The 12,205-nt window shown below is 47.5% G+C and overlaps 1 protein-coding gene across 4 annotated transcripts in view; it reads left to right on the top strand.

Moving 5' to 3' along the window:
• The window catches only part of INSR (insulin receptor), a 148,142-nt gene that overhangs the window by 124,000 nt on the left and 11,937 nt on the right, over positions 1–12,205 (top strand). For 2 of the 4 annotated variants that reach the window (XM_012177948.4, XM_012177947.4), the window contains 3 exons: positions 2,288–2,447; positions 8,115–8,214; positions 9,562–9,629. In XM_012177948.4, coding sequence (XP_012033338.1) covers positions 2,288–2,447; positions 8,115–8,214; positions 9,562–9,629 — 328 coding nt within the window. Of the gene's footprint in view, positions 1–2,287; positions 2,448–8,111; positions 8,215–9,561; positions 9,630–12,205 lie in introns of all 4 variants that reach the window. The other 2 variants (XM_004008550.5, XM_004008549.5) reach the window with 1 other exon arrangement.

The raw sequence follows: 12,205 nt of genomic DNA, 5'->3' as shown, positions 1-12,205 counted from the left end.
TCTCTGTCCTCACCCCTCGAGGTACCCGACCAGCCCTGGAGGCTATATTTTCCCTTTCCCCCCGGATAGCAGCTCCCTTTGGTTTCTATATTTGCTTATTTGTCCCTTTCCACTTGGTGACTCATTCGACTTGGAAGAACCTTTGGACTAGACTTCCCCACTCCTACCACTAGCCTGATCTGTTTTCTTGCTGTTATTATCACATGATAAGCACGGGAGTTTTTACGTTTCTCTCCCTCCTCCCACTCCCTCCTGAAATTTTCCAGTCCAGTTCCCTGCATGCACTATGAACTTGGAGCTGTTTTGGAAAGTTTTAAAACTGGCCGACACTTACAGGTTTCATGATCATATCTCCCAGTGAGCCTTATGCTTCTCCTAATAAGCCCTGGGTTTCTTTCTTTTTACATGTTTATTGCTGGGGTGTGTATACTTACTTATCTCTACCCTTCTTTCCAGACATTTAAGTAGATCTCAACTCTTTTAGATCCCCTGGAGAAGAAATTGGCAACTCACTCCAGTATTTTTGCCTGGGAAATCCCATGCAGAGACGAGCCTGACGGGCTACAGTCCATGGGGTCACAAAGAGTTGGAGAGGACTGAATGTGTGCATGCGCGTGCGTACACACACACACACACACACACACACACACACACACACACAAACTCTTTTAATAAGTAAATCAAAAGGCTACATTGTGAGAAGGAAGCTGTTTTAAAATTTGTCCTTAAGACATTAAGTCCATGTATCTGTTTGGTTCTTAGGTGATTTAGGAGATCTGAGTTCCTTCTTTCCTGCCCTCCTGGAGTCCTGGTGAAAATATTCCGTGGGGGTTTCAAGGCAGCCAGACAGTTGGTGGTTTTGGAGCCAGACAGTTCTGGGTCCAAGGGCTGCCCTGCCAATGACCAGCTATGGGATCTGGGACAAGTCATTTCAACTCCCCCAGCAGCAGAAGACAGACTACTTATGCAATGCCTGTTTTTGTACAGCTCATGAACTAAGAATCACTTTTACATCTTCAAACAGTTGAAAAATATTCAAAAGAAAAATAGTAGCTCATGTGTGTGTATGTGTGTGTGTGTTAGTTGCTCATTTGTGTCAGACTCTTTGTGACCCCATAGACTGTAGCCTGCCAGGCTCCTCTGTCCATGGGTTTCTCCAGGCAAGAATACTGGAGTGGGTTGCCATTCCCTTCTCCAGGGGATCTTCCTGACCTGGGGATTGAACCTGGGTCTCCTGCATTGCAGGCAGATTCTTTACTGTTTGAGCCACCAGGGAAGCCCTAGTATCTCACATGTGTAAATTTCTGCGAGGTTCAGCTTTCAGCATCCACCGTATCTTGTGGGCACACAGCCACACCTGTTTGTCTATGGATATTAGAGCTTCAGGATCTGGTTCTGACTGCTTTTGAGCTATTGAAGGTTGATATTGAATTGATAACAGTGACCACCTGGCCCCCTTGGAGCTAAAAATAATTTACTCTCTGGCCCTTTACAGCCAAAGTTCACTGACCTCTGCTCTAAGCCTCACTTTCCTTGTTTCTAACTAAGCTAAGCATGACATTGTAATGGTTAAGTGCCATGATCTAAGCCATATGCTTGGCTATGGTTTTGGAATATTGGCTATTATCAACAACAATAACTTCTCTGAAAGTGAAAACGTGAAAGTCACTCAGTCATGTCCAACTCTTTGCAACCCCTTGGACTGTAGCCCACCAGGCTCCTCTGTCCCTGGGATTCTCCAGGCAAGAATACTGGAGTGGGTTGCCATTCCCTTCTCCAGGGGATCTTCCTGATCCAGGGGTCGAAGCTGGGTCCCTTGCATTGCAAGTGGATTCTTTACCCTCAGAGCCACCAGGGAAGCCCAATAACCTCTCTGCTGCTGCTGCTGCTAAGTCGCTTCAGTCGTGTCTGACTCTGTGCTACCCCATAGACAGCAGCCCATTAGGCTCCTCTGTCCCTAGGATTCTCCAGGCAAGAATACTGGAGTGGGTTGCCATTGCCTTCTCCAATGCATGAAAGTGAAAAGTGAAAGTGAAGTCACTCAGTTGTGCCTGACTCTTAGCCACCCCGTGGACTGCAGCCTACCAGGCTCCTCCATCCATGGGATTTTCCAGGCAAGAGAACTGGAGCGGGTTGCCATTGCCTTCTCCCCATTAACCTCTCTATCTGTGCCTTATCCATAGAGCTACGGTTGGGGAATTCCACGAGGCTCAAAGTCGCTCACATGTTGCAGTGTTTATGCCTCACTCCCTCCATGTTATTTCTGAGTGGGATCTTTGTCTTTCAGGAGCTGCACCTCTGCGTCTCCCGCCGGCATTATGCTGTGGAGCGCGGCTGCCGGCTGCGCGGGCTGCTGCCTGGGAATTACAGCGTGCGAGTTCGGGCTACCTCCCTGGCAGGCAATGGGTCTTGGACGGAAGCCACCTACTTCTACGTGACAGACTATTGTAAGTCTGCACGGCCCCTTCGACTGGTAGAGTCTGTGCTTGGTGCTGGGCCTAGCAGGGCGTTTCAGAGGATGTTTGGGAAAGCCTGGAGGCTGTGGGTACTGCCTCTGACTTGACCTCGGGGTCCACCAGCTGCTGCTGTGTGACCAGGGCAAGATGCTTGCCCTCTCTAAACCCATGCTTTCTCATCTGACTATGGGTATAATACTAGGACCACCACTGGAGGTGAAGGGAGGCTTCAGTGACATGAATGTCAAGTGGCTGGCACAGGGCACGTGTGATAAGCACATTAGCTCCTGTTATTGGGGTCTCCATCTTTGTCTTCAGATGGGCCATGTCCTCCAAGGGAATATGTGGGAGCTTATCTACTCAGCCTTGGGCGTGCTGGCAGGAAGGGCTGCCAGTGAGCGAGCTGGACACACTGTGGATAGTAGAATAGGGAGAGATGGGGAGAGCTGAGCTGGTCAGGGAGTGCTTCCCGGAGGCGGGGACATCTTGGCTGAAACCTGGAAGAATGTGTAAGAGGGGACAGACCAGTGGGTGTAGGAACCCAGACGCTTAGAAGGAGGGGCAATTCTAGACCAGGAGGAGTGGAAACTTGGGTGGGAGGGGGGCAGATAGAGCTTCTGCTTAGTTGGCTGGATTTTCATCTACCAGGGTTGGTGAGACTGTGGAAAGTGGAAAGGGATTCTTGCTGGGCTGGTTCTGGTCAAGTTAAAGAGCATGGTTCCCACCAGAACTACCCTCACCTCAGATGCCAGATGCAAGCTTGAGGGTTCTCCAGGCCACCTGCACTTGTGACTGGTTGGCTACAAATCTGGGGGTTATCACAACCCCCTCAGATTTAGTTACTTGCTAGAGAAGACTCTGATTTTGGGAAAGATTGAGGGCAGGAGTAGAAGGAGACAACAGAGGATGAGATGATTGGATGGCATCATCAACTCAATGGGCATGAGTTTCAGCAAACTCCAGGAGACAGTGGAGGACAAGGAAGCCTGGCGGTCCATGGGGTCGTAAAGAGTCAGACAGGACTAAATGACCAAACAACAACCTAATGGCTCATAGAACTCAGGAAAATGCCGTGGGACAGTGGGCTTTATTATAAAAGATGTAAGTCAGGACCACTCAGATAAAGAGCCACACAGGGCGGGGGCCAAGAGGGGACTGGAAGACATGGCTCCTGTGTCTTCTCTCCGTGGAATCAGGACACATCACAGCACCATCCTGGCATATCAATGTGCCCACCAGCCAGGAAGCTTCTCTGAGCCTTGGTGAACAGAGTTGTTTTGGGGGTTTCATTAGATCGGTGAGATTGATCAAGTTATTAACCAGGTGACTGAACTCCATCTCCAAACCCCCTCCCCTGTCTGGAGGCCAGGCTGAAAGTCCAACCCCTCTAATCACACACATGGTCTTCCAGTGACCAGCCCCCATCTCGAACTATCTTATCTCTTAGCGTAAACTCAGGTATGTTCCAAGGGCTTCATCAATAACAAAGACATTGCTAACACAGATTTTTCAAGGATTTAGAGGGAAACCATGAACAGAATTCAAAGGAAATTATCAAAATGGGGGAAATATTTGTGACCTCATTGACAAAGAGTTCATATCTTTAATACAAAATGAGTATGTATCTATGTCTCCTATGAGTAAAAGATATATGTCCTCACACAAAAATAAGCAAGGGATATAAATAGCCAATTCTAAAAGAAATAGAAAAATAGAAAACATAAGGGAAAAAAATGACCAACTTCACTCAAAACCGCACCGAAAGGGGAAAAAAAAAAAAAAAAGCAGATCAAAATGAAACAGAATTTTTAACTTATCAAATTGGCAAGTGTTTTGCTTGTTTCTGTTATTTAATTACACACAGTGTTGTCCAAGAGTGCAGACACATGGGTGTTATTTTTCGTGATGGGTGAGTCCTAAACCACAGTCCTTTAATAACATATATCCAAAAAAAAAAAAAAAAAAGCTTTTACTGTTTCAGCCAGCGATGGTGGCTCTAGAAATTCATCCTAAGGAAATGATCAGAGATGTCACCAAAAGATAAATGATTGAGGAAATTCAGCACAGCTTACTAACAGTAGCTAACAATGGAGAATTAAATATTCAACACATTCTAGTAACAACTCTTTCTTAAATAATAAGGAAGCTGGCAAGACACCCAGGGTGTAAAATTTAAGGAGGCGCTCACTCTCTGGGGGTGACTCTGCTCTGGCATGGCCCAAAGCAAGAGTTCCTCTCAAATTTTGCATCCTGGCTGCCTCCCTTCCTGAATCCTAGTTCTGGTGGCCACTGGAATCTCAGGAGTGAACTGGTCTGTGGGTCTGGGAAGCAGAGGTGGGGTGGGGTGGGCATCGTGGCTTCCGGGTGTGCTGGGCGCTGGGCAATCGGGAGCCTCCACCTTTCCCCTCCTAAGAAAAAGGAGGAGGGACATGCCCACCACGGCACATGACCAGACGGTTGCCTTCTGTCATGTCCCATCCAACCCTGAGTATTCATTGGAAGGACCGATGCTGAAGCTGAATCTCCATTCCTTTGGCCACCTGATGTGAAGAGTCATTGGAAAAGACCCTGATGCTGGGAAAGATTGAGGGCAAGAGGAGAAGGGGGCGACAGAGGATGAAATGGTTGGATGACATTACCGACTCAATGGACACGAATTTGAGCAAACTCCGGGAGACAGTGAAGGACAGGGAAACCCGGCGTGCTGCCGTTCATGGGGTCGCAAAGAGTCAGACATGACTGAGCAACTGAACAACAACATCCAATCATCAAATATTTAGAGAGGCTTTCTCCACGTGGAAGGAGGCAGTTTGCTGTCAATTCAGGGAGGTCCAGGAGGACAAGATGTCTCCGGATAGAGCTGACCCCTAAGGGGAGCGTGGAGCAGTGGTCAAGAACTTGCTCAGATGGCCTGGGTTCAAATCCCTGCTCCACCATGAATCAGCTCTTAAACCTGGGCAAGAACTCTCACCTCTCTGAGCCCCTGTGTCCCATTCTGTTAACTGGCATTGATGTTAACACCACCCCCACCCCACCCCTGCCACTTTGGTTTATGGAATGATTAACTAAGATCTCCCAGGCAGGGCACTTCAAACAGTGCCTGGTATGTTCATAAGTGTTCTGTAAATTGTTACTATTAAAGACCCGAAGGACCAGGTCCTTTCTCTGGTTTCCCAGAACTCACTTTCTTCCTTGGCTTGGAAGTGTCTGAATACATGGGTGCATTTGTAATTACAGACAGTTCAGCCTTGCATGAGAATTAGAAAGAATTAAGGCTGCATAACATTTCTTCAGTTGGTTGGATGCCCTGGCACAGGCAGGGCACTTCTGATGGATTTTTCATCTGCCAGAGGTACTGCTGGGATTGAAATAAGCTATTTAATTGGAAGGGTTCACTGCAAACTGAAAAGATGTGGTCCCTTGTTTAAAAAGTGTCAAGATTTTCAAGACAGGAAGAGCAGAGCATTAAACAGAGAGCAGGACCTTCTGAGGGCTTCCCTGGTAGCTTCAGTTCAGTTCAGTCGCTCAGTCATGTCCGACTCTTTGGACATGTGCGACCCCATGGACTGCAGCACACCAGGCCTCCCTGTCCATCACCAACTCCTGGAGTCTCAAACTCATGTCCGTAATGTCGGTGGTGCCATCCAACCATCTCATCCTCTGTTGTCCCCTTCTCCTCCCACCTTCAATCTTTCCCAGTATCAGGGTCTTTTCCAATTAGTTGGTTCTTCACATCAGGTGAAGAGTTAGTACTGGAGTTTCAGCTTCAGCATCAGTCCTTCCAATGAATATTCAGGGCTGATTTCCTTTAGGATTGACTGGTGGATCTCGTTGCAGTCCGAGGGACTCTCAAGAGTCTTCTCCAACACCACAGTTCAAAAGGATCAGTTCTTTGGTGCTCAGCTTTCTTTACAGTCCAACTCTCACATCCATAGATGACTACTGGAAAAACCATAGCTTTGACTAGATGGATTTTTGTTAGTAAAGCAATGTTTTTTAATATGCTGTCTAGGTTGGTCATAGATTTTCTTCCAAGGAGCAAGTGTCTTTTAATTTCATGGCTGCAGTCATCATCTGCAGTGATTTTGGAGCCCAAGACAATAAAGTCTCTCACTGTTTCCATTGTTTTCCCATCTATTTGCCATGAAGTGATGGAACCAGATGCCATGATCTTAGTTTTCTGAATGTTGGGTTTTAAGCCAACTTTTTCACTCTCCTCTTTCACTTTCATCAAGAAGCTCTTTAGTTCTTTGCGTTCTGCAATAAGGGTGGTGTCATCTGTGTATCTGAGGTTACTGATATTTCTCCCAGCAATCTTGATTCCAGCTTGTGCTTCATCCAGCCTGGCATTTCGCATGCTGTACTCTGCATATAAGTTAAATAAGCATGGTGACAATACACAGCCTTGACGTACTCCTTTCCCAATTTGGAACCAATCTGTTTGTTGTTCCATGTTCAGTTCAAACTGTTGCTTCTTGACCTGCCTACAGATTTCTCAGGAGGCAGGTCAGGTGGTCTGGTATTCCTATCTCTTTAAGGATTTTTTACAGTCTGTTGTGATCCACACAGTCAAAGGTTTTGGCATAGTCAATAAAGCAAAAATAGATATTTTTCTGGAACTCTCTTGCTTTTTTGATGATCCAGTGGATGTTGGCAATTTGATCTCTGGTTCCTCTGCCTTTTCTAAATCCAGCTTGAACATCTGAAAGTTCACAGTTCACGTATTACTGAAGCCTGACTTGGAGAATTTTGAGCATTACTTTGCTAGCATGTGAGATAAGTACAATTGTGCAGTAGTTTGAGCATTCTTTGGCATTGCCTTTCTTTGGGATTGGAATGAAAACTGACCTTTTCCAGTCCTGTGGCCACTGCTGAGTTTTCCAAATTTGCTGACATATTGAGTGCAGCACTTTCACAGCATCATCTTTCAGGGTTTGAAATAGCTCAACTGGAATTCCATCACCTCCACTAGCTTTGTTCGTAGTGATGCTTCCTAAGGCCCACTTGACTTCGCATTCCAGGATGTCTGGCTCTAGGTGAGTGATCACACCATCGTGATTATCTGGGTCATGGAGATCTTTTTTGTATAGTTCTTCTGTGTATTCTTGCCACCTCTTCTTAATATCTTCTGCTTCTGTTAGGTTCATACCATTTCTGTCCTTTACTGTCTTTGCATGAAACGTTCCCTTGGTATCTCTTGGTATCTCTAATCTGGTAGCTTAGGGGTAAAGAATCCTCTTGCCAATGCAGGAGATCCAGGTGCAATTCCTGGGCTGGGAAGATCCCTTGGAGAAGGAAATGGCAACCTGCTTCAGTATTCTAGCCTGGGAAATCCCATGGACAGAGGAGTCTGAAGGGCTAAAGTCCAAGGGGTCTCAAAGAGTCAGACATGACTTACTGACTGAAAACCAACAAGGATCTTCTGAGTAGGGGACCTAGCTGATGGCTTGGGTTGCGTGTCTATGAAGCTGGTGGTGAAGGGAGAAAGCTGGTGCTGGGCAGTGATCTGGGGTCACTGCAGGGGACACTGACTCAGGGACTGGAGAAGGGGAACAAGGGTGAGTGGCCCATTACATGTGTAGATATGATTTCTGGCGTGACCTTTGATGTGAACACATTTTGATGAGAACCCTGCATTTTCTTGTTCTATTTCAGTAGACGTGCCATCAAATATTGCAAAGATCATCATCGGTCCCCTCATCTTTGTCTTTCTCTTCAGTGTTGTGATTGGAAGTATTTGTCTATTCCTGAGAAAGAGGTGAGTGCGATGATGTGCTGGTAAGCGGTTAACAACCAGCTGTCTTGGGGAAAAGTATGCCTACGTGTGTGTTAAGTCGCTCAGTTGTGTCCAACTCTTTGTAACCCCATGGACTGTAGCCTGGCAGACAGCATTGTCCACGGAATCCTCCAGGCAAGAATACTGGAGTGGGTAGCTATTCCCTTCTCCAGGGGAACCTTCCTGACCCAGGGATCAAACCCAGGTCTCTTGCATTGTAGGCAGATTGTTTACCATCTGAGCCAACAGGGAAAGCCATATGCATTATGATAGGATTTAATTTATCCATTTTTTAAAAAACATGGACTTGATTTCTTAGTTTTCAGTTCACAGCAAAACTGAGGCAAAAGTATAAGAATTTCCCATACACCCCTTGACCCATGCATGATCCCCTATTATCAACATCCCCCATCAGTGTTATAACTGATAAACCTACATGCATACATTGTTATCACCCAAAGTCCATAGTTTATATTATGCTTCACTCTCGGTGTTGTGATTGTATGGATTTGGACAAATAATACAATGACGTGTTTCCACTGGGACTTCCCCAGTGGCTCAGTGGTAAGGAATCCACCTGCCAGTGCAGGAGATGCAGGCTCGATCCCTGGGTCGGGAAGATCCCCTGCACAAGGAAATGGCAACCCACTCCAGTATTCTTGCCTGGGAAATCCCATGGACAGTGGAGCCTGGCGGGCTATAGACTGTGGGGTCGCAAAAGAGTCAGGCATACAGCTTAGAGACTAAATGACTACCACAATGCAGTGACTTGTGAACATAAAGTCTTTCTGCCATATGTGTGCAGCCACCTAAATAAATAAGGTGACAGAGATGGACTGAATGAAGAGTGTCCAATATAGTAAGATGCAGTGTGATAACTAGGAAGTGGTCAGTTTTGAGTATGTGTTACGTTTGCTTTGAAGAGAATATATTTAACTGTAGGCTTACGTAATTTAATTTTAAGCGGTGGTTGTATTTAACAACTGGCTTGCAAATTTCCTGAAAATTCAACAGTTGTTTCTCATAAGCTGGAATGAGATGGTTTCAGAACAGCAGCGGGTGAATAGTTTTTAGATGTTATAATGACAACCATAAATTATAGTTCATGGGTAAGCTGTTCCACGCTGATGCACTTAAGTAGCCATCTGATGGGCTTCTGCTAAAAAAAAATTAGGATTCCCCCACCCTCACCGCAGACTGTATCCAGGATTATGTGGCTGCTGCTAATAAGGGTAGATGTCTGCTCTGGCGAGGTTATATCCTCCTGCTAGAAATCCACAGAGTCCTGTGAGTTTATCAAGATGGAATGTCTCCATTCTTCTCATCCAGGCAGCCAGATGGGCCACTGGGACCATTGTATGCTTCTTCAAACCCAGAGTACCTCAGTGCCAGCGATGGTGAGTTCTATCCCTTTGCCCGTGGGTGACCAGAACCCCTCTGTTTGGTTTCCTTTGCCATCTCCATCAATTGACAGTCAAGGGTTGGTACCCTGAGGGGCTGAGAAGAGTCTTCTTGTTCCCTTGAGTCGGCACACCTGCCCCTTGTACAGAAACCCTGTGACCAGGAGCAATTAGACACCTGCCGTCTGGCACCTGTTTGGATGGGCTGATCGAGATGCGCTCGGGCTGGGCAGAGACACCCTGAACTTGGTGCTGCAGCTGTAGAGATACAGAGCATGGGTCTTATGCTAGAGAGCGTGCCAAGGGTCAGAGCCAGAAAGTGGTGACAAAACAGGCCATCCATGCTGGGAGGTGGGGTCAGAAGCCAAGGTGTGAGACTGGAGATGAGGGATGGGGCACATGGGAGCTGGGTGGGTACCACCAGCACCTCTGCCGTTGGTGGCCACTGAGTATGGGTGAGATGCTGATGCCAGTGATGAGCATAGGACCGAAGACTGTAGACCCTCGATTGTACCAAAGGGCAGTGAGTGACCCTTGTAGATAAAGCTTTGGCTGTTCCTTTAGACACGAAGGCAGCTATTGCATTACAACCTTCTAAGATGCTTCATGCAGCAAAAAAAAAAAAAAAAAAAATCAAAGAGCGACTTTCAAGGCATGAACACTATTGCGTGGCAGGATGCTGCTTTGGGAGACGGGGTGATGTTTTTAAGGATACCTGGGATTCATTTCAAAGAAGTCTGCTAAGACATGCAGGCATGGAAGTGACTGTCATGAGGAAGAAGGGTAGACTCGCGGAGCCTGGAAAAACAGGAGGCAGGGCCACACGGGGAAGCACCAGGGTTGGTCAGGAGGCAGAGGGAGTGAGAGAAACATACGAGCAAGAGGCTTTATTGTCTTTTCCATGGGCAAGGTGAGGCAAGACACAGGAGGGGCTAATTCAAGCTAAACGATTTCAGCAGCGTCTGGGGCATATAAGCTGTCCCTGGTTGCCTCCTAACTGGGCCTGGGATTATCAGGGCAGGGGGATGGTGCCCCAGAGTGGGAGAGCCTGATGATGGAGGGGGTTAGTATGTGGGCTCTGGATTAGCTGTTTTGCATATGAAAGGTGGACTCGCGGGCACTTCATTTACTACCTATGTGAATTGGCCACCCCTGGGAAGGGCAGTCCTTCCAGCACCAGCAAGACCTCAAAGCATCAGAATAGAGAACCTAGACAAGGGAGTCATTCCAGGTGGGAATAGGCACAGAGTCCAGCAGCAAGCAGGGGTGAGTGTTGATCCAGAGCCTTTCTCTCTCTGTTTGGTGAATGGCATTGTTAACCGTGTCAGAGATGGGAAAGCTGAACCCCAGGGCTGCCATCAACCCCCACAGTGTTCTGCTTTCCACTCTATTCTCCTGCTCCCTTCTGGGGTTGCAGCAATGGCTGAGGGCATAGGGGTGCTCAGTGAAAGCTGGAAGTTGCAGCTCGTGGGTCTTTAAGGCCAGGGAGTTCTGGGCCAAGAGATCAGAGGGAAAGGTCCAAGCTCTGGGATCTTGGGGGCTGGGAGAGGGACTCCCCAGTGAGTATGTGTAAGTTCATTTGGGTTCAGAGCTCTCGTATGATCCAATGTCCTTGCAAGAGCCATTGGTGATGGTATTGTGTTGCTTGGACTGCTGTACTCAGAGTGGGGGGCTTAGAAAACAGTTTGATTTCCTCACAGTCCCAGAGGCTGGAGCTCTGAGATCACGGTGTCAGCAGAGTTGGTTCCTCCTGAGTCCTCTCTCCTTGGCTTGTGGATGGCCGTCTTCCCCCTCTGTCCTCACATGGCCTTCCCTCTGTGTGTGTCTGTGTCCTAATCTCTTCATGGACTCCAGTCAGATTGGATTAGGGCCACTCTAATGACCTTATTTTACTTTGGTCATCTCTGTAAGACTCCACCTCTAAATACAGTCACATTCTGAAAAACTTGGGTTCGGACATCAACATATAAATGTGTGAGGGATACAATTTTAGCATGCAACAGGTGCAGAGGAGGGCAGGAAGCATCATGGTTTTTCTTAAGACTGTGTATTTGTCTGCCGCTGTGTAACAAACCACTGCAAACTTAGGGGCTTAAAGCAACCACTACCTATTGGCTCAAAATGTGGTGGGTTTGCCACCTGGGCAGTGCGCAGCTGAGTGGTTTTTCTGGTCTCACTCACATGGCTGTAGCCCTTTTGCAGATCCACTGGCACTGAGTTGCCTTGAATGGGCTCACTCACCTATCTGGTGGCAGGCAGGCTGGGCGTTCCCCCTTCTTTTTGGTACTCTGCAGAAACTACAGGCTCAGATGGGAAGTAGCATCCTTTGGTAAGAGGACTCTGAAATCAGACAGGATGCAGGCTCAGTTCGGCACGCTACTGGCCAGGACCCTGGACTGATTATGGCTCCTTCCTGAGCCTCTGTCCATCCTGTTATTGGCCCTGTGCCGACTGCCCAGCACAAGGTCTGGACCGCAGGAGCCGCTTAGTGAACATTTATGAGGAGGAGCTTGGGTGGGAGGCGGCCAGGACCCCCGAAGGATCTGCTGAGGGTGCTGTGTAGATAAGTGAGG

The sequence above is a fragment of the Ovis aries genome, chromosome 5 (assembly GCF_016772045.2).
Source record: "Ovis aries strain OAR_USU_Benz2616 breed Rambouillet chromosome 5, ARS-UI_Ramb_v3.0, whole genome shotgun sequence".
In the NCBI taxonomy this organism is placed as follows: Eukaryota; Metazoa; Chordata; class Mammalia; order Artiodactyla; family Bovidae; genus Ovis; species Ovis aries.
The sequence above is the reverse complement of the archived record's forward strand: the minus strand, read 5'-3'. Positions and strand labels throughout refer to the sequence as shown.